The sequence below is a fragment of the Lynx canadensis genome, chromosome E3 (genome assembly GCF_007474595.2).
Source record: "Lynx canadensis isolate LIC74 chromosome E3, mLynCan4.pri.v2, whole genome shotgun sequence".
In the NCBI taxonomy this organism is placed as follows: domain Eukaryota; kingdom Metazoa; phylum Chordata; class Mammalia; order Carnivora; family Felidae; genus Lynx; species Lynx canadensis.
This window is the reverse complement of record NC_044318.1, coordinates 18855026-18882628: the sequence shown is the minus strand read 5'-3', so window position 1 is coordinate 18882628 and position 27603 is coordinate 18855026. Positions and strand designations below refer to the sequence as shown.

Genomic DNA, 27603 nt, shown 5'->3' with positions numbered 1-27603 from the left:
GGGGCCCAAGGCCAGCCGGCATCCTCGTGTCTGCAGGCCCGGGGCCGGCGACGGCTGTTCCTTCCGTTCGGCCGCGGCCCGATGGAAGAGCCTCCCGGGAAACCTCTCAGCTATGAGGAAAAGGAAAAGGTGCCGGGGTGTGGGAAGGGCTGAGTCGGAACTCTGACCCCTTGCGCAGGCTTTAGGCGTGTGTTTGTTTCCTCTGCCGTCCCGGGTAGGCAGTGATCTCTGACCTCTGGACGCAGCGGGAGTGAACGTATGGATGGAAGAATGCTGAGCTCACGTGGTGGCATTTAAAGAACAAATTTTCTTACAGCAGTAATGCCTAAATACGTACGAAATGTAAAACTGGATAAAGCCAAAGTCCCCTTTGACATCCTCTTCACTCCCACACTCTTTCTCACCCTTGGCTTCTCCCACCCACTCCCTTAGGGAAATCTCTGAACAGCCGGTGCTTCGGATCTTTTCGTGTGTGTAATGGACGGAGGTGGGGGGATTGGAGGGGTGTGATTTATTCCCTGGCCACCAAAAAGTGATGCGTATCTTTCTGTTCATAAATGGTATGATCTGAATGGTTCTACAACGTCCATTTTACTTATCCGTGTTTCATCCATGTCGATACATGTTAATCTGGCTTCTGTGTAGTGTTATGTATTAACGGAAGTGCATTCTTGTCTTTAGACCTTACCCTGCTGAGAGACTTTGAGGTTGTTTCCAGATTTTGCTTCTACTATAGATGCTCTGACCGACCATCCTTATTCATGCCATCTTGTGCTAGCGCTGATGATGTTAATTTGAATGTATCTTGTGCTGGCTGTTTGAGGCGTTGTGCTAAACTCTTCATTCATATTAACTCATCAGTCTCTTAGTTACCTTCCCGTGGGAGTGAGATAGGTCATTTCCAAGTCAACAAAATAATTCTCAGATGATGATAAGGTTGGTGATAAAGAGGACCCTGGTGAGAAGCATCTAGCACAGAGGTTAAGAGCACAGATCCTAGGGATGCCTGGGTGGCTCAACTGGTTAAGTGTTGGACTCTTGGTTTCCGCTCAGGTCATCATCTAATGGTTTGTCGATTCAAGCCCTGCCTCCAGCTCTGTGATGAAGCACGGGGCCTGCTGGGATTCTCTTTCTCTCCCTCTCTCTCTCTCGTCTCTCTCTCTCTCTGCCCTCCCCCATTCTTGCTCTTTCTCTGTCTCTCTCAAAATAAATAAATAAACTTAAAAAAGAGCACAGATTCTAGAACTCAACTGTATGGTTTTGGATCATACCATTTATAAACTGTGTGATCTTGGGTGAATTGCTTTCCCCTAGATCTTTTATTATTTATTTATTTATTTATTTATTATTTATTTATTTATTTATATTTTGAGAGAGAGCGAGCAGGACTGGGTAGGGGCAGAGAGGAGAGGGAGAAAGAACTCTAAGCAGGCCTCCATCCACCGTCAGTGCAGAGCCCGACACGGGGCTGGAACTCACGAACTGTGAGATGATGACCTGAGCCAAGATCAAGAGGTCATGCTTAACCGACTGAACTACACACATGCCCCTTTCTTGGATCTTCTTAAAGCCAGCTTCTTCTTCCTTCAGGTTGGGCTCAAATGGTAGTCCTCAGAAATGCCTCTCTGCCACGCTACCTAAAGTAGATCAGGCAGAGGCGCCTGGGTGGCTCAGTCGGTTAAGCGTCCGACTTCAGCTCAGGTCATGATCTCCACGGTTCATGGGTTCAAGCCCCGCGTCGGGCTCTGTGCTGATAGCTCAGAGCCTGGAGTCTGCTTCGGATTCTGTGTCTCCCTCTCTCTGCCCCTCCCTGTTCATGCTCTGTCTCTCTCTGTCTCAAAAATAAATAAAAACGTTAAAATAAAAAAAAAAAAAAGTAGATCAGGCACTCTCACATCTCCCTGTTGATCTGGGTACTGATGACCATGTGATATCATCTTATCTGTGTATGCGTTTTTTTGTTAATTATCTGCATCCCTCACTCTGCTAAGCTGGACCACTCTATCTTTAGCGCCTGAAACAATAACTGACACACGGTGTTATACCTGACAAGAGATGCATTGTTGATTGTCTGAGGATGCCAGCTCCTGCTGCCAGGGATCTCACAGTGAGAAGGGGAACAGAAGTAAACAGACAGCATAGTGGATATAATAAGTGCTGTGATAAAGGAAGCACAGCAGACAGGTTGCATGTCTAACCTTGATTTTGGGAAGGACCTAGAAGTCTACGCAAGGAAGTAAAATTAAGTTGAGGCTTGAGGAATCAGAAGGACTTAGCAAAATGAGTTGGGGAGGAAATGCTTCAGGTGGTGGGAACAGTTTATGTAAAGGTGCTAAGATGCTGGAAAGCTTGGTGCTTTGTGAGAAGTGAAAGTAGTGTGGGTGCCTGCTACTCCTCCACCGTCTGCTGCTGAGGGACCTACTAAGCCCTGCACACTCGGGTCTGATAGACACTGTGTCCCTTCTCTCTGACTCTTTCTTTCCACCTGCTCAGCATTGTTTGCTGTTTTTCTTCTTCCAGTTGAAGGAAAAGTTAGCATTCTTGAAAAGGGAATACAGCAAGACGCTGGCCCGCCTCCAGGTAAGTGAATCTTATTCTCTCAAATTGAGGTATCACAGTATAAACTATATACAAACAATTCTTCCTAATAATAAAGCTTTAAGATAAACCTTCTTTGTCTTAAATTTGTTCCTTAAGCTGTTTTTGTTTTCTCTAGCGTGCCCAAAGAGCTGAGAAGGTTAAGAATTCTGTTAAGAAAACAGCAGAAGAACATGATTGCTTGTTCCAGCAGGACATTTCACCACAGCTAAACCACTCAGGTGAAGCTAGCCCGTTTACTTATGCTTGCTTTATTATTCATTTTCCGGGTATATTTGGTTGTGGTTCTTTTTCTCACAGCCAGAAGATAAAGACTAGCCATAGACTCTTTTTAAAGAGTATGTATAATTCACTGGTTCTTTGTGTATTCACAAGACTATGCAACCCTCATCACCGTCTAATTCCAGCATGTTTTCACCATCCCCAAAAGAAGCCTTGTAGCCATCCTACCCATAACCCCTGGCAACCACGAATCTACTTTCTCTGTGGATTTACCTATTCTGGGCATTTCATATGAATGGAGGCATACACTATGTGACCTTTTGTGATTGACTTCTTCCACTTAGCGTGATGTTTCCAGCAGTCATGCCTCCATACACACACCCAAGCATGCGTCAGCACTTCACTCCTTTGTGCAGCTGAGTCCTATTCCATTGGATAGATGATGTGCCATGATTCATGTATCCATTCATCAGTTGATGGATATAGGGTTGTTTCTACTTTCTGCTTATTATGAATTTTGGCTCTTATGCTGCTATGAACATTCATCTGCAAGTGTTTGTATAGATGTATTTTTTCAGTTCTTTTGGGTACATACTTAGGAACGGAATTGTGGGGTCATATGGTAATTCTCTGTTTAACTTTTTGAGAAACTGCCAAACTCTTTTCTACAACATCAGTACCATTTTACATTCCCACCATGATGCACAAGGATTCCTGTTTCTACACATCCTCACCAACATTTGTCATTTTCTGTTTTTGTTTTTTTTTTTTAATTTTGTAACGTTTATTTATTTTTGAGAAGAGAGAGACAGAGCATGCAGGGGAGGAGAGAGAAGGAGGGAGACACAGAATCTGAAACAGGCTCCAGGCTCTGAGCTGTCAGCACAGAGACCAACGCGGGGCTCAAACCCACGAACTGTGAGATCATGACCTGAGCCGAAGTCGGACACCTAACAGACTGAGCCGCCCAGGCGCCCCGATTTTCTGTTTTTAAAATTATAACCATCCTGGTGGGTGTGAAGTGGTATCTCATGGTGGTTTGGATTTGTGTTTCCTAGTGACTAATGATATGGAACATCTTATGGCTTGTTGGCCATTTGTATATTTTCTTCAGAGAAGTATCTACTCAAGTCCTTTGCCAATATTTTAATTAGGTATATGTCTTTTTGTTCAATTATAACTGTTCTTAATATATTCTAGCTATTAGAGGCTTATCAGATGCATATTTCATAAATTTTCTCCATCTGTAATCAATGAAGTGGTTTTTTTTTTTTTTGGTTGAGTTGTTTAGTTGATCTTTTCCCCTTTCAGCTTTTAGAAATTATATTTATTGTGTTAATATTGGAAAGATTTTTTTTTTTTTTTTTGATTAAGCACTTCTATATGTACAGAGGAAAAAAATCTAGCTGGAAGTATTCTAAAAAAACAATGGTCATTACTCATGTTAATAGGTAATTTATAATCATAAAATTGGAGGCTATTGAAATAGAAAGGTGGTATTAAAATCACTTAGGGGCACCTGGATGGCTCAGTTGGTTAAGCATCTGAGTTTGGCCCAGGTCATGATCTCATGGCTCATGAGCTCAAGCCCTGTGTCGGGCTCTGCATTGGCAGTGCAGAGCCTTCTTGGGATTCTCTCTCTCTCCCTCTCTCCTGCTCCTCCTTCGCTCGCTCTCTCTGTCTCTCAAAATAAATTAACTTCAAAAAAAATTTTTTTAATAAGAAAAATATTAATTATATATTTTTTTCTCCTCAGAATCTAAAAATAAAGTATCTCCTTGTGAGACATTACAAATCAGCACCCATCTGGATGAAGAAACTGGAGAAAAGACACCTATCACACTTGACATTGAGCCTGAGTCCTTCAACCTTGGACATGGCCCCGTGGAACAATTACATACAAAGTGATATCCAAGAACATTTTCCCTACCAGGTCAGTGGTCCTAGTGGTGAGAAAAGGCAGAGTAAGTTGCCGGAGAGAAGAAAGCAGCAGCAGAGAACATTTACTTCACAGGCGAGAGAATCTTTCTTTGACACGGATTCACTCATACTCTCTGGAAAAAGACTAAAGGAACTGGAAGAAATCAATAGAGAGAATCCTAGAACACCTGTAACTGGAAGAACTTACCTTTCAAGTTCTACGTGTGACATTCTGGATTCTCCAGCACCAGTGACAGAAACTAACGTAAGGGGCGTATTAACTCCACCATCTGCCAAACCACAAAGAGTTGTTGATGCACTCGTAAGAGGAAATCATTTCCCCACAGTGTCTACACTTGCTTCATTTACTCCATCAAATAACAGTAGTGGTCAGCACCTTGAACATAAGCCTCCTAAAGGCGACTGTGAACTCATTACTCATGGTTTAAAAAACATTATCCCTGCTTCACCTGTAAACCTAGAGGCACAAGACCAAAAAATGACTGTCTCTACAGATAACCCAGAGGTAAATAAAGCTGTAAGTGCAAGTGGCCAGCTGCCTAGAAGTCCTGACTTAGAGACAGATAATTTGTGCTCTGTGAATGAATTCGCTTACAATAACTTATCAGCAAATGGAAACCAAAATTTAAAAGGACAGAATCACACAGAGGAGTGTTTAAAATCTCCCCATAACACTCTTGATGATAGAAATGAAAGTCCTCAGGAAAAAGAGGTTGTAAGTCAATCTAAGAGTCTTAGCCCAGAAGTAATCTCTCCTGCTTCTGCAGAAAATCAAACACATTCTTGCACAATGCTCGAAGGCCTTCCATTTCCCGCAGAATATTATGTTAGAACAACACGACGCATGTCAAGTTACCAGAGAAAAGTAGCCCTGGAAGTTGTAATTCAAAATCATTTGGGTGTCAAAAAGAAAGGGTATAAAAATAAAAGTAAGGAGGCAACTAAAAATTTAAACCTTCCCAGTGAAAAACTGACCAGAGTGGAATTAGGACCTCTGACACATGCATAAGACAACCAAGTTCAAGAAGTCCTCAGAAACGTCCCTCTTTAACTGAAGTCAACTCTCCCACTGGGCCCCCTAAAGATAACCTTTCCAGGAAGGCAGTTATCCAGCCATCTGGTAGGAGACACGGAAGAAAAACAAAGTCAATCTGCCCCTGTATTAGATGATGATGAACTCCTTTTGCCAACTTTTGGCACATCAGGTGTTAATAGATCCAAGGAAGAGGTTGCCTTGAACAAAGAGCAGAATGGAAAGGCAATTATTCATGGTAAGAAGAGAATTAAAGGTAAATCTAAGTGCGGATGATGATGATGATGATGATGATGATGATGATGATGATAGCCAACACTTAATTGTGTCCCTGGTATTTTCTAAATGTTGTGCGAACACTAACTCCTTGCATCATCACAGCAACCCTACATGAGGCAGAGTCTGTTTTTACCCTCGGTTTACAGACGAGGAAACTTAAGGCACAAGGAGATTAAAGTGACTTTAATTCATGAAAGTGGCTTTAATTCATTAAAATTACAGAGCCGGGATTCAGACCTGGCTCTGTGATGCCAGAATTCACTAATGTGATTGAAAAGTTGACATGGAAAAGGAAAATGTATGAGATTTTCATCTAAAATTAGTATCTATTCAGGTACAACACAATCTTTATTCCTAGAGGGAAGTTTTATAACCTACAGAGAAAGTGTTTTTGAAGTGAAATGAAATGTGTGTCCGAGTAGGAGTCCTTTGACAAACTTTCTTAGGAATGACTGAGTAATAAAATGCAATACATCCAACCAACTTTTTTGGGGTAAAATATCAAATATAGCGTCTTGGGAGATCTGTGGGATACAAAATATTGGAGAAGAACAAGTGACATAATTTACACTTTTTTATTCATTTCCTCAGGAATTAATCACATATGATAAACTGAGCAAAACAACTAGATAATTCACTCTGGTTCTATAGTAGACATCAGCAAACTTTCTGTAAAGGGCCAAATAGTATTTGTCTTTGTGCTCGGTCATAGCTAGTCAAGTATAGTGGCAGAGTAGCCACAGACAGTATATAATGTGTTCCAGTAAAACTTCATTTACAAAAACAGGCAGCCAACTGCTCTATATCATTGGACACAGGTTTTGGTCTATGAGCTATAATTAATTAAATACTTAATTTATTTTTAATTCGTTAAAAACCTGTAATCATTATGACTTTTTTATTGTCCTCTTTAAGCCAACAAGAATACAAAGCAATCAGAAAGTAGGGCAATCTAGTAATAATCTAGAAACATCTTTTTGTATACTTTGAAATACTCTGCTGTGAATTTAGTAACCTGCTGCTACATTAAACATTTTTTTCTCAGGGTGCCTGGATGGTTCAGTCGGTTAAGCATCTGACTTTGGCTCAGGTCATGGTCTCATGGTTTGTGGGTTTGAGCCCCGCATCGGGCTCTGTGCTGACAGCTCAGAGCCTGGAGCCTGTTTCAGATTCTGTGTCTCCTCTCTCTGACCCTCCCCCGCTTGTCCTCTCTCTCTGTCTTTCTCTCTCTAAAGTAAAAAATAAACATTAAATTTTTTTTTTCTTGAGGTGATCTTAACATAAAATGGACCATTTTGAATCAAGTGAACGATGCACTGGCATTTAGTACATTCTTGTGCCACCATGCCCCCTACCTAGTTCCAAAACATGTTCATCACTCCAGAAGGACACCTCATGCCCATTAAGCAGTTGCTCTCTATTTCCTTTCCACCCTAGTGCCTGGCAACCACCACTCTATATTCTCTCTGTGAGTTTACTTGTTTTGGATATTTCATATTAAAGGAATTATACACTATGTGACTTTTTGTGTCTGGCTGCTTTCACTTAGCTGATTTTTGAGATTCATCCACATCACAGCATGTATCTATACTTCGTCCTTTTTTATGGCTGAATAATATTCCCTAAGTATGTGCCACAGTTTATTCATTATAAGTTGGTGGAGACAGCTTTCCCCATCCCAGGCACTACTCCAGCCTTTGGCTCCCAAACATGCTCTGAAAAAGTGTCTGCAGAGGTGGTTGGGCCAACTGGGTCTACATGTTGAATGGTATAGAATTCCAGCTGCTTTAAGTGTAGTAAATTACTGGGGTGCTTGGATGGCTCAGTTGGTTAAGCATCTGACTTCAGGTTATGATATCGCGGTTCATGGGTTCGAGACCCCCATCAGGGTCTGTGCTGACAACTCAGAGCCTGGAGCCTACTTCAGATTCTGTGTCTCCCTCTCTGTCTCTCTGCTCCTCCCTGGTGGCACTCTGTCTCTTTCTCAAAAATAGGTAAACATTTTTTTAAATAGTAAATTACTGTGCTTGAAAGGGAGACTTACGTTTCCTTCAGTGAGAAGGGCCAGCGTTTTGTAGACTGTGTTCTGGTAGTCTGTTGGAATCATAGTTTTAGAGCAGAAAGGACTGAAGAGATTCTTAGTGCAGTTCCCGTATGAGAGACAAGGGAAAATGAAGTGAATTGACTTGCCGAAGATCATGGCAGATCAGTAGCAGAGCAGGGACTAGACCCTGGTCTTCTTCCAGCTAGTGTCATCAGCACCATGCTGTTTTTGATGCTACAAAAGGAGAACTGCTAGTTAACCACCAGCCTGTGGCTGATTCTTGAACCGTTCATAGGTTTCAGAGTCATGGGTGGGAAGAGAACAAGCATTTTGCACTGTCTTGGAGTTCAGAAGCTCACTTTTGGTTGGGTATTGGATGTTTGCTGTTACCGCTGTTCCTTTCTATTTTAGGGAAGAAAGATGATCGTCAAAAAGAGGACTCCCTTTCTTCCAGAAATAATGCTTATTTGGCTTTGGATTCTGCTGCATTCAGGGCTTCATTTCCTAAGAATGAGATGCTAAGTTTAAAGCAACTGTCCTCTGTTCTCAAAACCACAGATTTTCAGTTACCTGATGAAGACTTTGGACTTCTTAAGCTTAAGAAACTGAAGTCCCAATCAGAAAAATCAGTGGAGCCTTTTGTATCAAAAATGTATGGGGATAAGCTCCTTAAGGAGGGAAACTGTGTTGTTTTGGAAGAAATGACGCCTACACAAATTGATATTGAAATGGAGGACTTGGAAGAGGAAATTCTTGTTCTCCCAGGAAAAGCACAACCTAAAACACCAAACCCAACAAGCCAACCTCAGAAGAAGGGCCTTTCTTCATCCATAGTACTTTTCACTCCTTTCAATACCGTCACCCCTGAGGATAATGACAGACTGACAGCAGATGTGTGTTCGCCCGCCTTCCCCATCCTAGGCACTACTCCAGCTTTCGGCTCCCAAGCACGCTGTGAAAGAGTGTCCACGGAGGTGGTTGGATCAACTTGCTCTGTACCCCAACTTCCTCACTTGAAAGACTGTGATCGGAAGCAAGGCGACGGTTGGGCCAGCCCCTCAAAATCAGATGGCAGCCCGGTTGTGTCAGGTCGGGAAGGACAGCCTTCCTGTGACAGTGATTCTGGTTCCCAAGCAAAACTTCTTCCCACTCAGTCAGTCACTTCCGAAGAAAATCAGCTGTGTAGAAATATGCACGTGGAGTCGTGGAACCAGTCCACTGAGCAGGTACGGTCCACTTCCATGGTAAGATTTTTCTATGACGGAATGAAAGATCTTAGTGAATATGGGCAGCATGACTTTCTTACACATTGGCTCCTCAGTGTTTAGGAATGGTGCTTCTTTGTTATGATTTCACTGTAACCATTAAGTTCAGTTGGGGGAAATTTAAGGTTAATATAAAATGTGTTTTTAAATATGGGGGATCCTATTCCCTTTGTCATCAAGTAAGCATTTGTATATAGGGCTTTGCTGCTGTTATCAGAGGAAATCACACATATTGAGTAGACATGATGAAGGAGCAGGGTGGGCAGACGTTATCTATAAAGCATAGATTAACAGTGTGACTTTTATTTTCACAGACTGAAGTAGCAGACCTTCCTGCTTGTAATGGCTTAATCCCAGGCCACCTACAATTGGTTTCGAAGTTAAAGGTCAGAAGACCATTCCCTTTTGGTGTGTCGTGTGTCTTACATGTAAAAAATTTAATGAATTCATAGGAAAATTAGGATGAATTTGATCTGTATCTTCGCATTCTTAATTTAGCACTGTTAAACGAACTTGGCGAAACAGATTCAGAAAAAACCTGTAAACTCTTTGTTTTTCACAATACTTAGCTGTATTTATATCGTGAGATCTTCTCCAGAAGAAGTTTATATGTCAAGCTATTGCCAAGAACAACTTAAGCTAACTCAACTTTGTGTCTAAATGTAAATCAGGCATCTTGACAGAGAGAAAGTCATTCATGATCCTTTCCAAATGCTGTAATGTTTCTAGAAGGATCACTTGTGATTTATGAGAAAATAGGTAGTGGTTCCAGATTATAATGAATGGTTAATCTTTCATATGCTATGTGGGGTGTGTGTGTGTGTGTGTGTGTGTGTGTATAACTCTGAGAAATGCAAGTTACAATGTTCTGTTAATGATATGTTAGTAAATCCAGAGAAGTGGATTGGACCTGTGTCCTAGTTAACTCTTTGTATGTAGTGCTTGAAGTAGCATGATACAGAGCAGGGTTTCTCAATCTGAGCAATCTGGACATTTGGGGCTGGATAATTCTTTATTGCAGGGGCAGTCCTGTGCATCGTAGGACATTTAGCAGCAGCCCTGCCTTATCTATAGAACCACTAGCACCCCCATCCCGAGTTATGATAACCAAAAATGTCTGCAGGTATGGCTAGATACCCACCAGGGAAAGTTTGCGAAATTCCTCCCAGTTGAGAACAACTGGTGTAAAAGAAAGAGATTCAAACCCACATAAACTCTTTCTGCCAACTAGTGTGTGACCTGGGGCAAATTATTTACCCTCTGAGCTCCAGATTCCTTTGGTATAAAAGATACATAGTAATAGTCATTTCAAAGTTATTCTTGAGTCCATTTTAATAACTTGGTTTCTTAAAGAATCAACCATTTCATTTGTATTTTCTAATTTGTAGGTAAAAAGTTATTTATTATTCTAGTAGTTTTTTTGTCTGTGTATATTCGGTTAAACCTCTCTCCCAATTCCCCATTTTCTAAAGTACTTTTTTTCCTGCATCAAACTTAAGAGATTTTCCATTCTGTTGGTCTACAACGCTTTTGGTTGTATTGATTGTTAATTAGTTTTTTTCGTTTCCTATTTCATTTGTTTCTGTTTTTATCCTTAATAATTCTTTTCTTTTCATTGTGCTTACTTTCATTGTTGTTTCACTACCTTTTTGAGCTGTTTTCTTTATTTTTATTTTTCTTCTTTTCTGATAAATGCCTTTATGATTGTAAATTTCTTTTGGAAATACCACTTTGCCATACTCTGTGTGTTTGGATACACAGTGCTCTCCTTGCTCATGTGGAAATACAGTGGACTCTTGAACAACATGGGTTTGAACTGCAAAAGCCCACTTACATGCAGATCTTTTTTCAGTAAACACATTAGAATTCTTTTACAGAATTGTAATGTATATTCTCTTCCTTATGATTTTCTTTTTTTTTTATTTTAAGTTTATTTTGAGAGAGAGAGAAAAAGAGAAAAGCACAGGTGGGGGAGGGGGAGAGAGAGGAAGAGAGAGAGAATCCTAAGCAGACTCTGCATTGCCAGCACAGAGCCTGACGTGAGGCTCAACCTCATGAGATCATGGCCTGAGCCAAAATCAAGAGTCAGACGCCTAACGGACTAAGCCACCCAGGCGCCCCATCTTATGATTTTCTTAATAGCGTTTTCTTTTCTCTATACTTTATTTTATACAGTATATAATACATATAACACACGAATATGTGTTGATTGACTGTTTCCATTATCAGTAATGCTTCCTTCCAATAGTAGGCTATTAATGTAGTTAAGTTTTGGGGAAATCAAAAGTTATATGCAGATTTTTGACTATGCGGGAAGTTGGTGCCCTTAACCCCCACGTTGTTTCATTTTTATTCCCTCTTCAACCCGTGGGTGGTTCATCAGGATGTTTCATTTCCAAATGGGCAAGTTCTTATGGGCCATGTTTTGTGATTAAATCTGAATCTGTTCCATTCTGGAGCTACACATTTTTAGATCCATCATGATATAAGTGTGTGGGGGCAATTTTTTTAGTTACATAAGACTCACAAAGCTTGCTTTTTTCTTTCTTTCTTTCTTTCTTTCTTTTTCTTTCCTTTTAAGATTTTATTTATTTTGGGGGCTCCTGGGTGACTCAGTCAGCTAAGCGTCTGACTTTGGCTCAAGTCATGATCTCACAGTTCGTGGTTTCGAGCCCCACGTCAGGCTCTGTGCTGACAGCTCAGAGCCTGGAGCCTGCTTCAGATTCTATGTCTCCCTCTCTCTCTCCCCTCCCTTGCTTGCGCTCTCTCTCTCTCTCTCCTCTCTCTCTCAAAAATAAATAAACATTAAAAAAATTTTTTTTAAAGATTTTATTTTTATAAATTTTTTAATGTTATTTTTGAGAACGAGAGAGCGCGCATGCAAGAAGGGGAGGGACAGAGAAAGAAGGAGACACAGAATCCGAAGCAGGCTCTAGGTTCTGAATTGTCAACACAGAGCCCGATGTAGGGCTTGAACTCATGAGCCGTGAGATCATGACCTGAGCCAAAGTTGGGTGCTTAACCAACTGAGCCATGCATGTGCCCCCTAAGATTTTATTTTTAAGTAATCTCTCCACCCAATGTGGGGCTCAAACTCACAAGCCCAAAATTGGGGGTCACTTGCTCCACCAACTAAGCCAGCTTTGACCTGTATAAAACTTTAATTACATTTACTTAGTATTTCATTTAATCCTTAGAACCCAGCACTTTTCATATTCATATTCTATATTCATATTCTATTCATAAAACAGACCCCAAGTGGGGCGCCTCAGAGGCTCAGTCGGTTGAGCATCCAACTTTGGCTCAGGTCATGATCTCACCGCTTGTGAGTTCGAGCCCTGCATCAGGCTGTGTGCTGATAGCTCAGAGCCTGGAGCCTGCTTCAGATTCTGTGTCTCCCTTTCTCTCTGCCCCTCCCCCGCTATGCTCTGTCTCTCTTTGTCTCCAAAAATAAATAAACATTAAAAACAAACAAACCAAAACAGACCCCAAGTATCCCTTTAACATAAGTGTTGTTGCTATTTATTTCAGAATCCTTCTGGTTCCTGTTCCGTGGACGTGAGTGCCATGTGGTGGGAAATAGCCGGTTTCAAAGAGCCATGTATCATAACTGCCTGTGAATACGTAGTTTCTCTTTGGAAACCTCTAGATACTTGGCAGTGGGAAAAACTTTATTCCTGGCACTTTACAGAGGTAAGTCAGAATCTTAGAGCTGGGAGAGGTCTTTGCAATTATTTACGTGGTAATATAGATGGGCAGCTTACCAAGAATGGGACCTACAACCATGTAAGGCAGAACAAAGGGATCAGTAATTTTTTCCAACATTTCATTATGCAGATTGTCAAACATAGAGACAAGTTGTACAGTGAGTACCCATATGCCTACCATCTGGATTCTACAGTTAACGTTGTGCTCTGGTTTGCTTTATCACCTGTTTTTCGGGAAATGGATTTTTATACTAGATATGTTGGAGAAGCTTAGAATTTCGTGTCTTTTCTGACTTCTAAATTTGCTGATACTTGTATTCCTTACCCCTCACCAAAACATTTTTCTTGCTTCCTTTCTTAATATATTTTCTTCTAGTCTTTGTCTACCTTCATATGTATCTTACGTGCTTGCAGTCCTAATGTGCTTAAAATTTTTAAATTTGCCTTTTCTCACTTATACAAACATTTTTCCTTGTTTCTACATAATTCTTTTTTTTTTAATTTTAATTTTAAAAAGTTTTAATGGTTATTTATTTTAGAGAGAGACAGAGTACAAGTTGGGGGCTCCAGAGAGAGAGGGAGACACAGAGTCTGAAGCAGGCTCCAGGCTCAGCTGTTAGCACAGGGCCCGAGGCGGGAGCTTGAACTCATAAACTGTGAGATCATGACCTGAGCCACCCAGGCGCCCCTCTACATATTCTTCATACTTTATTTTGAGTTTTATTTATTTCTCCACCTTTACTGAAGTAATATTGACAAAATTGTAATATATTTAAGGTGTACACTGTGATGATTTGATATATTATATATAGAAAGCACTCCCACAACAATCGAGTTCATTAACATGCATCAGCTCACATAGTTTTTGTTTGTGTTTGTTTGTTTGTTTGTTTTGGTGAGAACATTTATGATCTACTCTTAGCAAATTTCATTCTTGTTCTTTGGTATATCCATAGCTTTTAGCACTGTGCTTTGTATAGTGGTGGTCAATAAATATTTATTTATGTGAATAAACTTATTTTAAATGACTGCATGATGTTCCCTTTGTCCACTTCTGCCAGAATTTATTTAAATTTTCCTTTATTATTAGAACTGTAGATTTCATTAAGTAAGTGCTGCTATACACGGTTTTGCCTATAACTTATTTGGATTTGCAGCTTATAAAAAGAGGGTGTTTGCTAAACTTTTGTTCAGTGTTTGAAACTATCCTGGTACAGTGAGAATAGAAGGGAATGTGACAGATTTTGGAAAATTTAGATTAATTAAAAATTAAACAACCAGCGGCACCTGGGTGGCTCAGTCGGTTAAGTGTCTGACTTTGGCTCAGATCATGATCTTGTGGTTCATGAGTTCGAGCCCCGTGTTGGAATCTGTGCTGACAGCTCAGAGCCTGGAGCCTGTTTCAGATTCTGTGTCTCCCTCTCTCTCTACTTCTGCCCTGCTCACACTCTGTCTCTCAAAAGTAAATAAATATAAAAAAAAATTTAAATAATAAACCATATTGTTAAAAAAAAAAATGAAACAACCAAATTCAATTTTTGGCTATTTTTGTTTTATCTAGGTTCCAGTGTTACAGATAGTTCCAGTGCCTGATGTTTGTAACCTCGTGTGCGTGGCTTTGGGAAATTTGGAAATCAGGGAAATCAGGTATGTAACTCTCAAGGAGTAATTTTTTTCTTTCCCTCATCTTTGTCTCTGTCAGCTTGTTTTGAGTGCAAGTTATAACCTAGGCTTGAATCTTGAAAGAATCTAAATTTAGATCAAGAGCTATTTGTTTCAAAAAAAACCTAGTGATAGAATTATATCCCTGACTCAAGTTTCCGTTTAAAATTGGACCTTAGGAGGGGTGCCTGGGTGGCTCAGTTGGTTAAGCGTCTGAGCTCGGACCAGGTCATGATCTCACGGTTCGTGAGTTCGAGCCTCGTGTCGGTCTCTGTGCTGACAGCTCAGAGCCTGGAACCTGCTTCCGATTCTGTGTCTCAGTCTCTCTCTGCCCCTCCCCCACTTGCAATCTGTCTCTCTCTCTCTCACACACAAAAATAAATAAACATTTAAAAAATTAAAAAAACAAATTGAACCTTAGGGGCACCTGGGTGGTTCATTCAGTTAAGCGTCCGTCTGACTCTTGATCTCGGCTCAGGTCATGATCTCACAGTTTGTGGGTTTGAGCCCTGCACCAGGCTCTGCAGTCACAGCACAGAGCCTGCTTGGGATTCTCCATCTCCCTCTCTCTCTGCCCCTTCCTTGCATGCTTTCTCTCAAAAATAAATAAATAAACATTAAAATAAATAAATAAAGGTTTTTTTTTTTTTTTAACGTTTATTTATTATTGAGAGACAGTGAGAGATAGAGCATGAACATGGGAGGGGCAGAGAGAGGAGGAGACACAGAATCCGGAGCAGGCTCCAGGCTCTGAGCTGTCAGCACAGAGCCTGATATGGGGCTCAAACCTACAAACCACGAGACCATGACCTGAGCCAAAGTCGGATGCTTAACTGACTGAGCCACACAGGCGCCCCTAGTCCTTTCATATTAAAGGCTAATTCCTAGAGGTGCCTGGGTAGCTCATTGGTTAAGCGTCTGACTCTTGATTTTTGGCTTGGGTCATGATCTCAGTTTTTGGGTTCGAGTCCTGCATTGGGCACTTTGCTGGCAGTGTGGACAGAGACTGCTTGGATTATTGGTCTCCCTCTTTCTCTGCCCCTTCTCTGTGTGCACACACACTCTCTTTCTCAAAAATAAAGTAAAAAGTGCTCACTTTGGCAGCACATATGCTAAAAAAAAAATAAATAATTTAAAAAATTTTTTAGTGTTTATTTATTTTTAGGGAGACAGAGTGAGAGCAGGGGAGGGGCAGAGAGAGGAGGGAGTCACAGATTCCAAAGCAGACTCCAGGCTCTGAGCTGTCAGCACAGAGCCCGATGTGGGGCTCAAACTCATGAACCATGAGTTCATGACCTGAGCCGAAGTCAGATGCTTAACCCACTGAGCCACCCAGGCACCCCCTCAAAAGTAAGTATTTGAAAAAAAAAAAAAGGCTTACTCTTCTCCAATTTTCTTTTATACTTGGTTTAGGTCATTACTTTGTTCCTCTGATGGTGGATGTGAAAAGCAAGTGCTACTGAGTTCTGGAAATATAAAAGCTGTGCTTGGCCTGACAGAGAGGAGGCTAGTCAGTAGCAGTGGGACCCTTTGTGACCAACGAGTAGAAATCATGACATTTGCAGAAGATGGAAGGTAAGATGGTTGATTTTCATTATTAAAGAATGCTTTTATCACAGGCTTTCAGAGAAGTTCAGATCACTAGCCTCTTGTTTTTCTGGGCTGCAGGATCGTATGGCAGGGTCTGCCTCAACACTAGGCTGTTTCGTGGAAGTGGTTTAGAGAGGAGGAAGCTGGATGTAGCAGGGAGGAAGCCAGTGGAGTGGAGAGGCTCAGCAAACATAGTTTATTCTTTCTTCAGTCTTTGAAATCTCCATGTGCCCCTCAGATTTCACATGTGCCTCCAGATACTAGACCCTTTTCTTGTTCTGCACTTGGTTTCCAGTCCTTAAATTACTGTTTAGGTGCTGACCACTTATAAACGTATATTTCTAGCTCTGAACCCAGTCTTTAGATCTGTGTGCCTATTTATTAGACATCTTGTGGGTATTTCAGATTCAGCATATTTCAAATGGAATTCATAACATCCTCTGTGTCTGTTATGCTTTATTGTGATTATTTACCTGTGTTTTGTAATAACAGAGGTCATGGACCTTCTTGTCTTATTTATTCATGACCTGTAGTAATCTTGGCAAGAGACAAATAATTGCTTGCTTAAATTAGCAAAGTATTAGTGGACATGAGAAGAAGCAGACAGATTTGAGAAAGAGGAGACTAAAATCATTAGGGCTTAGTGATTGAGTAGATAGAGAGGGAGGAGACAAGGATAACATCCAGGTTTCTACATTTGTCACCGGGGTAGACAGTGATACAATTCACTTAGATGGGAATGCAGAAAGAAACACAAGGTTTAAAGAGAGAGGTGGCAAGTTTTTTGTTTTGTTTTGTCTTTTTGAGAGAGAAAGAGAGTGCATATGTCCAGGGGAGGGGCAGAGGGAGAGGAAAAGAGAGAATCTTAAGCAGGCCCCATGCCCAGCTCGGAGCTCCATGCAGGGTTCGATCTCATGAGCATGAGATCATGACCTGAGCCGAGAGCATGACCTGAGCCGAAATAAAGAGTTGGACAGATGCTTTACTGGGTCAGTTAGACACCCAGGCCCCCCTGGCAATTTAAATTTGGATATGATGAATTTGAGGTGCTTGCAAATATATCCAGGTAGAGAATATAAAAGTAGTGTATGTTTATTGTAGAAAGTTTTGAATACACATTTTCTAGTTGAAATTTTTTCTGATATCAGATTAGTGCATGTTAGTGCATTAGTGCTCAGCAATATGTAGAAGGGCTGTTTAGAAACTGCTTTGGTACAAAGTGCTAATTTTTAATACTGTTTTAAATGCAGAAGCAAAGAAAAACAATTTTTGATGTCCCCTGAAGAGACTGTACTAACTTTTGCTGAGGTGCAAGGCGTGCAGGAAGCTCTGCTTGGTACCACTGTAATGAACAACATTGTTATTTGGTAAGCTTTCTCTTGAGGGCCTCAGTTTCTTCTCTTATATGAGGGTATACCTCCAATTTCATGGGGTTAAGATTAGAGACTCTGTAAGTATGATTGTGTTTGTTTGTTTTTTCCTGTCAGATGACATATACTTGTCTCAACAAGAATATCATATTAATTCAGACATTCTGAAAAAAGATCAGTCCGAGTAGACTATTTCAAAGTAAATGAGATTTTACCATTGTCAAAAATATACAGTTGTTCCTCCTTCTGGTTGATGGCTTTTATCAAACCAACTCTTTTTACCTCAGATAACTATAAACTCTGCACAAAGTATAAAGAACAACTATCTGAAGGCACTGGGGAATGAGAAAAAGAAGAAAGATACTGGAGAGTGGTCAATAGGAAATAGTAGGCAAGTTCCTGTTCCTACAGCTTTTAGCCAGAGGGCAAGCCCTAGTCTGCTCATGGGGGACTAAAAGCCTGAGAGAAAACCTTCTGGCCCTGACTTAAAGAACCAAAGGACAGAGTTCAGGGTGACCACAGCAGCTAGCAAGTGAGGAAGAGAAATCCCCATAAAGAGAGAGCTGAAGAATGAGCCTCAAATTCTGAGCTATAATCTTTACCTGGTAATCTGGCTAGCCTTTAAACTACATGTGTACAGGTCAGACTTGAAGCAGCCCAGGTAAGGCAAAAAGAACTGAATTGGGTTTTCAGCATTTGGAATTTTGGGTAAGCCAAGTTAACTGTTTACTGGGGGGGGGGGGGGGGGGGGTGGGAATCAATATTCTTTAGAGGAATCTAACAGAATCCAGAGTTTATGTGATGTGTCATTCATACTGTCTACAATCCAAAATTATAAAATATATCTGATTAGAGGAACCAGGTTAACAAATTTGTGATAGGGAAACCAGAGTCAAGGAGTCCCCAGCCACTTCTCTTTCCTTACCCTGGGGAGAACCTTACCCAGCCAAAGGTACTTTCAAGGTTAGTTTGTATTAAGACAATAAATTAATTTTTTTTTTTTTCCCCTCAGAAGCCCTCTCCTTTAACTGGTTCTGCTCTGTCCAACCCTAACTCTCTAGGAATAAGCCAGGAGAGCATGGTCCTTAAGAGAATCTTTGTCCCTCCCCACCTGGGGGCCTCTGAAATATGACCATGTCCTAATCTGCCAGGAGACTGTGTTTTCAGATGGCCCTACTGTCTAGAGCAGCAGGTTTCCACTTCTGGCATTAGCTCAGTGTTTGTGCATGGAGGTCTAATTTGGGGACAATATTCCTTACCAAAGTTGTCTTTTCTGTTCTTGCTGGTATTTCAATAGTCTGGACCTTCATTATTTGGTTCTTGAACTATTAATATAATCTAGCAATCGGTCTCCTTGTCATCAATCAATATCCTACCTCCAGATCTTCTTTCATACTCTTACTGTATTAACATTCTTCCTCTCAGCCCTTCCCTCCCCACAATGTTTGCTTTTCTTCAGCTTCCATTTCCCCAATGCCTTGGTACAAAAATTTCTCTCCAGCTAGTCCATACTCCTCAGCTCCCTGTTTTAAAACTTCCCATCCTAAGAGTAATTTTTTTAGCATTTTATATATATAATGGATTGCAACAGAATTTGAGGTTGAGGAGGGACCTTTATACTTAGCTTCAAAGTGTAAGTTCTAAGTTTAAGGGTATCTTCAGTCCCATAGTTACTTTGAGCTCTGTTGTAATACCTCAACTTTCATTGACATTTCCCTCTCTGAACTCATATTGCCTTTTTTTTTAAAGTTTTTAAATATTGCCCTTAAATTTTTTTAAATTTATTTACTTATTTTGAGAGGAGGAGAAAGAACACAAGTGGAGGGAGGGTCAGAGAGAGAGAGAGAGAGAGGAGAGAGAGAGAGGAGAGAGAGAGAATCCCAAGCAGGTTTCGTGCTGTCAGCGCAGAGCCCATTGCAGAGCTTGAACTCACAAGCTGTGAGACCATGACCTGAGCTGAAACCAAGAGTTGGACGCTTAACGACTGAGCCATCTAGGCACCCCAATATTGCCTCTGTTTTTTAACTTAGCGTATGCTACTTTGTGTTATGGAAGTCCTGAAGATGGGTACATACCTTTTGTTTTTCTCAGGGCCTGTCTTAACACCTTGTGTAAGCTACTTACTCAAAGATGTAGGATCATATTGTGTATCAAAAGTTCTCATTTACCTTTTGGGCTCTATGTACTTTGTTGGTCACCTTTCCTGTTTAACTCCTGATGTATTAAATGTCTAAAGTGATTCATATTATACTCAAGGTTAAAGTGGCCCCTTTTTGAAGCTTGCTGAAGGTTTAAATATTTAATTTTGGTTAAGCTATATTAACTGAGCACCGATCTTTCAATCATTAATGGATATTTGAGTCTCTACTTATATACTGTTTCTGTGAGAGATGTAGATATGAATCCTTGGTCCGAAGCCTCTAAAATCTAGTCAGTAAGTAAGATTGCTTTACAGTTCAATTTACAATTCAAAGGATACAATTCCTGTACAATTCAGACAAGGTCAAAGTGATAGAAATTTGGACAGAGTGCTTTGGGACTTGAGGAAAGAGCAGTTACTAAATACAGAGCATATGTTAACCTCTATAGGGGATAAACCCATTGGTGTCCCTGGCAAGGAAAACCTTGCATATGTACATGAGCATTTAGATTTCCGTCTTTTGTTTTTATACACAGAACCTGGTCCACAGAAGATTCAGAAATATTTGTTGAATGAATACATTACAACCCTGTTACAGTCTATATTAAATTAAAAATGAGGCACAAAGACAGTAATGAAGGGAAGTGGAGGAGAGGAGATTTCTGTGGTTGGTGTAGGCAGGGAGAAGTGAGAGAATCTAAGTTGAGCTCCGGCCGCTGGCTGGAAGCAGGACATAATCAAGGCCATAAAGAATGGAAGGGCATTCATTGGTCGGTAAACAGAGATGGGAATGGTCAGGATTGGGCGGTCCATTGGGAGGATAGCTTGAACAAAGGCGCAGAGCCAGGAATATGCATGATAGGGAACAGTAATGTAGGATTGTAGCACAGGATTCGTGAGGATTATAGATACTATGAAAAAGATTATGGACTCTATGTTTTGGTTAAGGGAAGTCAGCTGAGGGTTTTCATCAGTAAAGTTCCATGATAGAGCAGTTATCAACGTCACAAATGCTCAGTAAAGCTAAGAAGTGGTTCCAACAAAGTGTTTCTTCTTTCTTTCTTTTTTTAAAATTTTTTTTATGTTTATTTTGAGAGAGAGACAGAGCACAAGCCAGGGAGGGGCACAGAGAGAGGGAGACACACAATCCGAAGCAGCCTCCAGGCTCTGAGCTGTCGTCACCGAGCCCGGTGCATGGCTCAAACTCAAGAACCGTGAGATCATGACCTGAGCTGAAGTCAGACGCTCAACCAACTGAGCCACCCAGGCACCCTAGACTGTTCTTCTTTATATTCACCCTCTTCTCTCTTCCTTTTTCCATTTTTTACCCCACCTCAGTCTTCCCATCTTTGTTACCTTGGTCTAGTTCTAGTATAAACACGGTAATAGAAACAGAATTCTAAATCTATTTTAGGTGTAGTCTCCTATCTAAATAAATTTGGTTTCCTGACCATTGTCTTCCAGGGAAAATTTAGGCATAATAAGAAATGTGACAAAAATCATAATGCTGGAGCCATACCATGTGCCTAATTTCAATACCCAGTCAAATAAGATAAAGGAAAACTTTCCTCATGCAGTCCGGAGAGGTTTATTCCTAGTGACACAGCAGATTCAATCTCAGGCGGGGACTGTCAAGTTAAACTACTGGCAATGTCAACCTCTGGTCCCTATTTGTAGCTCAGTCTGTAACTAAACAAATGTAACTACACAAATTAATTAAACAAAACTAAGGTACTGTGTCCCTTAGTTTCTCCCTTGGTCACCTCCTAAAGTATGCTGTGATAAATAACAGGATATTATGTGAAAACCAGTTTGCTAGAAGAATGTTATCAGCTTATTTATTTTTGGTGTCTAAGGAATTTAAAAACTGGTCAGCTCCTGAAAAAGATGCACATTGGTGATTCCTACCAAGCTTCAGTCTGTCACAAAGCCTATTCTGAAATGGTAAGTAGTGATCTGTTGGGACCACTTTGTGTCTGCTTTGTGTGTGGCGTTGGTCTCACTGAGTAAGAGCAGTAACTTAGTAATAAGTAATTAACAGATCCTCTCTGTTGTGTATCTTTTCAAAATTGGATAGCAGTGTTTGTCCTTTTTTATTTTTTTAATTTTTGTTAACGTTTATTCATTTTTGAGAGAAAGAGAGAGCCAGAGCATGAGTGGAGGAGGGGCAGAGATAGAAGGAGACACAGAATCTGAAGCAGGCTCCAGGCTCTGAGCTGTCAGCACAGAGCCCGATGTGGGGCTGGAACCCATAAACCGTGAGATCATGGCCTGAAGCAAAGTCAGATGCTTAACCAACTGAGCCACCCAGGCACCCTAGTTCTTTCTTGAAATCTATGGATGAAAATAAGTATTGGTATAATGTGATGGCTTGCTAAATTTTCTGGCTGTATGTCCTAAGAGCAAACGTTTATTTCTAGCTGTGAGTTTGTACTAAGAAATACCATGCCTGTTACCAGACTTGGCTCTCAACTGCATTGCCATAAATGACTTATGATGTGAACACATACCTTAGAGAGGATGGTTAAATGTCCTAGATGTGTTTTTTCCCTTAGGCTTTAGTGTTTTCACATAGAAGCGAAAACAGCTTCTCAGCCATTGTGTTAATAAATTGACTTACAGTCTAGTTTGGACATCTGAACAGGCTGCAGGCAGCTGTCCAGGAGTCAGAGGTAACCCTTAAGTACCCACCATCGAGCCACAACAGAGGGCGGTAGCGGGTGGCTTCACACTTGTATGGAGACTGACTTTCACAGCCTCAGTGGCAACCCCGTGCGCATTAATACCACACGCTTGGAAGACACGGGTGTAAACTTTCCCTGGCCTGGCTGGGTCTGTGGAATCGAACTCAGAAGATGTGTGATCTTATATAATCTGTCACATATCTTGAGGCTACCTTTTTACATCCTTAAAATACAGGGTTGAATTCATCTCTGAAATTATTACATTTACCTACTAGGCATTGAAATAACTTTGTATCTTTGTTATTACAACACTAATACCTATTTGATACTAAAGCATTTAACACAGAAATGTTTCAGATAGTAGATAAAACTCCATGAAGCCAACCTCTGGAAATAACTTAATAATTTAGTGCAGGAATCGGCAAAGTTTTTGTGTTAGTAAGACCAGATGGTAAATACCTCAGGTCGGCAGGCCACATGGTCTCTCTTGTAAGTGCTCTGCTCTACTGCTGAAGCAGAGAATCTGCCATAGATAAAATGAAACCGCATGGGCGTGGCCATGTTCCAGGTAAAACTTTTTGTATGTTAAAACCTTCCAGGGGGCCTGGGTGGCGCAGTCGGTTAAGCGTCCGACTTCAGCCAGGTCACGATCTTGCGGTCCGTGAGTTCGAGCCCCGCGTCAGGCTCTGGGCTGGGCTGAGGCTCAGAGCCTGGAGCCTGTTTCCGATTCTGTGTCTCCCTCTCTCTCTGCCCATCCCCCAGTTCATGCTCTGTCTCTCTCTGTCCCAAAAATAAATAAACGTTGAAAAAAAAAATTTAAAAAAAAAAAAAACCTTCCAGAACTTTAATTTCCTATGATTTTCATATATCATAAAATATTTTTCTTCTTTTTTTCAACCATTTCAAAATGCAGAAATCATTCTTAGCTTGTGGGTCATACAGAGATAAGCAGTGAGCCAGATGTGGCCTGTGGGCCATAATTGCCAACCCCTAGTTAAGTATATGACATCGAACTTTTTCTTTTTCTTTCTTTTTTTTATTTAAAAAATTTTTAAATGTTTATTTTTTAAGAGAGAGACAGAGTGTGAGTAGGGGAGGGGCAGAGAGAGGGGGAGACACAGAATCCAAAGCTCCAGGCTCCAGGCTCAGAGCTGTCAGCACAGAGCCGACACAGGGCTCAAACTCACAAACCGAACCACGAGATCATAACCTGAGCCAAAGTCGGGTGCTTAACTGACTGAGCCACACAGGTGCCCCTAGCCTTTTCTTGACTAGATTTTCTAATTATAAAAGTAATTCATTTTATTATAAAAATTCATTCATTCTAGAAAATGTATAAAGTAGAAATGAATGTTACTAATCCTAAGATGGTTCATAATTAATTTTCTCTCCATTTTACCTCCAAAGAGAATTACTTTGAATATATAACATATGCAGGGGCGCCTGGGTGGCGCAGTCGGTTAAGGCTCCAACTTCAGCCAGGTCACAATCTCGCGGTCCGTGAGTTCGAGCCCTGCGTCAGGCTCTGGGCTGATGGCTCATAGCCTGGAGCTTGTTTCCGTTTATGTGTCTCCCTCTCTCTCTGCCCCTCCCCCGTTCATGCTCTGTCTCTCTCTGTCCCAAAATAAATAAACGTTGAAAAAAAAATTTTTTTTTTAAATAAAAAAAAATAAAAAATATATAACATATGCATATACAACCGTGAGTGTGTGTATGTCTGTGTGATATATATGTCTCCATACACAATCATGTTATTATTAGATCATATAATTTTAAAACTGGGAGAGGTCTGTAACACATTTTCCCATGGAAACAACCATAGGTGATGGTGTCTTTTTTTTTTTTTTTTTTTTTTTTTTGTTACTCTTGTTCTATAAGCGTAAATCAGCAATGCAGACTGGCCTAGAAATTGAGTCACCACTTACAAGATTATTTTTATGGGAAAATGTGTTCTGAATTTTCAAAAACCAACTTGCCAATGAATATCTGTAGTTTGAGGACTCCGTTTGCATGTCTCTATGCCCTCTTTCCCTGTGACGACGTTTCTCCAAATGGATGGTATGAGATGTTAGTAGTGTCTAAGATGGAGGAAACTGGTGAATCAGCTACGTTCCCACCTACAAGACTGACTGAGCCCTGACCTAGAGAAGCCAGAAGGCCAGCTCAGTGATCATCTCAACAGTTTGCCTGAAAAGAAAAATGAGCTAGTGATTTAGTGATTAAATCCTGGATACTTGAGACTTTCGATCATTCTTGTAATTCTTTGGTATTGTCTCTGCCAACCCATTCTTTTTCCCCAGCATACTCTTGCTGATTTATTTGGTTATTCATTTCTCTTTTAAATTAGGGGCTCCTGTTTGTTGTCCTGAGCCATCCTTGTGCCAAAGAGAGTGAGCCGTTGGGAAGCCCCGTGTTTCAGCTGATTGTGATTAACCCTAAGACAACCCTGAGTGTGGTGTGATGCTCTACTGTCTTCCCCAAGGGCAGGCTGGAAGGCAAGTGTGTGCTGCTGTTCACTGAGTATGACATTTTGGAAGGCACGTGTGCAAATACAAAAAACCAGATGTTCTTGTGTCACTTAGATGAATGGTAAACATGAAATACTGCAGACCCTAGTAAGAATGTCAAGTAGGAAGAAATGTAAAGTTTAGTAGATCTCAGTCAAATCCCAGGTTCCCTACATTCTTATTCCCCACCATTATGGGGTTGGATAGGTTATTTATGTGTATTCAAACCCTGTTTTTCCCATAACAAAAACATTTCAAATGCAAATTAAGTAATTAATATTCTCTACAAAAATGTCCTTTCCGTAAAACCTAAATTAAGAAAGTTTTAAAATATTACTTGGGAAGTCCTCTTTTACTTTGAAATCTGACGAGTCTCCACCGTGCAAGCAATTGATATTTACCTACTGACTGATGAGAAGATCTATTTATCAGTGATACCGTTATTGGTATCCCAGGTGTTCTGTGAGCTCTCTAGAGCTCTAAAGTAGTGTTGGTGTTGTTAGGCCACCCCAGCCACACCCGGAAGGGTCCATTCCTAGAGATTACTTTTATATTGTTTGAAATGCACAACAGAGACAGAAACAGATTTAGTAAATCAAGATCACAAAGTCTAGCTTTAACAGTTTACCAGGATAAGGAACCTTGGTAGGTGCAATGTATGTTTCTGTGTTTTTTTGGGGATCTTGTGCCAAGCTTGCTGCATCAGTGTTCTAAAAGATGGTCTCTCTCCCTGTGCCCTTAGCCAGAAGTGGCATTTCTGCAAACGTTCTAGCTCACCAAGAACCTCAGGACTGTCATCTGCAATACATGCTTACGTATAGAACTCATTTCTTTGGATTTGGGGAGAGAACCGTAGTCGCTGGCCTAGAAATTTAGGATAAAGAGAACTATTCAGTCAAGCATTTCCTTCGTCACTCTTCAAACTCATTTATTTAGCAAACCTTGATACCTATCTGGTGCCAGTTCCGTAGAGGGCACTACTGTTTCTAATCTCATGGAAATAGGAGGCAACTAGAGACTAATGTTCAGCACACAAAATACCATGAGGCTTGTAGTGTTTGGGAGCACACAGGATGGAGGGAGCACCTTAACTGGCAGTGGAGGGTTAGGGAGAGACTGTCAAGGAAGACTTTGGGGAGTTTCAGATGTGTCTGGGTCAGTCACACAAAGTTGGGTGGGAGCCTGGGATAAAAAAAATACCATTTGGTTCACTCAGAACATTCACTGAAGGTTGACTCTTCGAGATGCTGGTGATGTGGCAGTGAGGAATAACAACTAATTTATATTAAGCCCTTAACGTGTATTAAGTACTTTGCTGTACTCGTATCATATTCCTATTTTACTGATGAAGTTAAATAATTTGCCAGGGTCACAGAGCTCTTACTTTGTTAGAATTCAGATCCAGGCAACTGACTGCAGCGCCCCCGTCTCTGAAAGACAGACAGATTCCTGTTTTACAATGTGTACATCTTGGTGGGAGAGCTAGCCACCAAGTATGGAAACAGGATCATCTCATGAGTGAAAAGTGCGATGAAAATAAAACCTATAACATGACAGGGAGCAGAGTACACGTGTGCCCTACACTAGACGGGAGATGAGGGATGATCTTTCTAGGGAGGGTGACGTGCCTGCATGATGGCAGAATCCCAGCCCTGCTAAGTGAGCACATGGGAGAGGGAACAGCAGGAGCCAAGACACTGAGGTGGTCGGAAGCATGGCCCGCTTGAAGAGTGGGAGGCAGGCTGCCTGAGAGCTGGGGTGCGGGTGGTACGGGACGCATCAGACACAGCCGGGACCCGGACGCACGGTTGTGTCTGGAACTACAGCACACCTGCCAGCTGCCCTGGGATTTCAAAGATGGGCATCACATTTCCAGGTATTTCTGTTCTTGTTGCTTCGGGGAGCGTGACTTTGGTTAACTCGAAAAATTCTTTTGATATATGATTTGAATTGTTTCTTCTCTGCTTGCTATTAGGTTCCTGGAAGGTGATGTGAAAGATCATTTTGCAGCGGCAGTATTGACTTCTGGAACAATCGCCATCTGGGACTTACTTCTGGGTCATTGTACTGCCCTCCTCCCACCTGTCTCTGACCAACATTGGTCTTTCGTTAAATGGTCAGGTACCATTCTCATTTGTTGGCCGGACAAAAAGATGGAAATATATTTGTCTACCGCAACTAATTAGATGAAAACACAGTGCTCTGGATTTTTTTGACCACTTAGTACTTTTTAGAGTTGTAACTGTAAAGAATATCTGGATGACATTTAAAATAACTACTTGTATTCCATTAAGGCACATTTTTTAAATTCTGAATGTAAGTGGCACTACTGATCTGAATGTTCATTTATACTTACTTTGGGAGAAGGGATCTAGATTGATTTTTGTAATTCTTCACATCTGCACATTGCTTTTAAAGGTGTACATAAAGCTTCAGTATTAATAAATATTTATTTTGATACCTTCTGCTTGTCCTGTTACTTTTTCCCTATCCTTTTAAGATTGTTTTCTGAACAATTAGTTGTTTCATAACTAGAATATTTAGTCAGTGATGCTTGTATA

The 27603-nt window shown here is 40.9% G+C and overlaps 1 protein-coding gene across 1 annotated transcript; it reads left to right on the top strand.

The window, feature by feature from the left end:
* The first annotated feature begins 23 nt into the window (after nucleotides 1–23).
* Nucleotides 24–27507, top strand: PALB2 (partner and localizer of BRCA2). Its single transcript, XM_030300304.1, is given in 18 exon segments — nucleotides 24–129; nucleotides 2521–2580; nucleotides 2717–2819; nucleotides 4577–4719; nucleotides 4721–5726; nucleotides 5729–5915; nucleotides 5917–6032; nucleotides 8529–9343; nucleotides 9697–9768; nucleotides 12914–13075; nucleotides 14651–14736; nucleotides 16165–16326; nucleotides 17592–17708; nucleotides 21708–21795; nucleotides 24883–24985; nucleotides 24988–25030; nucleotides 27018–27166; nucleotides 27169–27507. Coding segments are annotated over 18 exon segments (3516 nt in total). The 5' UTR covers nucleotides 24–81; the 3' UTR covers nucleotides 27225–27507.
* Nucleotides 27508–27603: the final 96 nt, after the last annotated feature.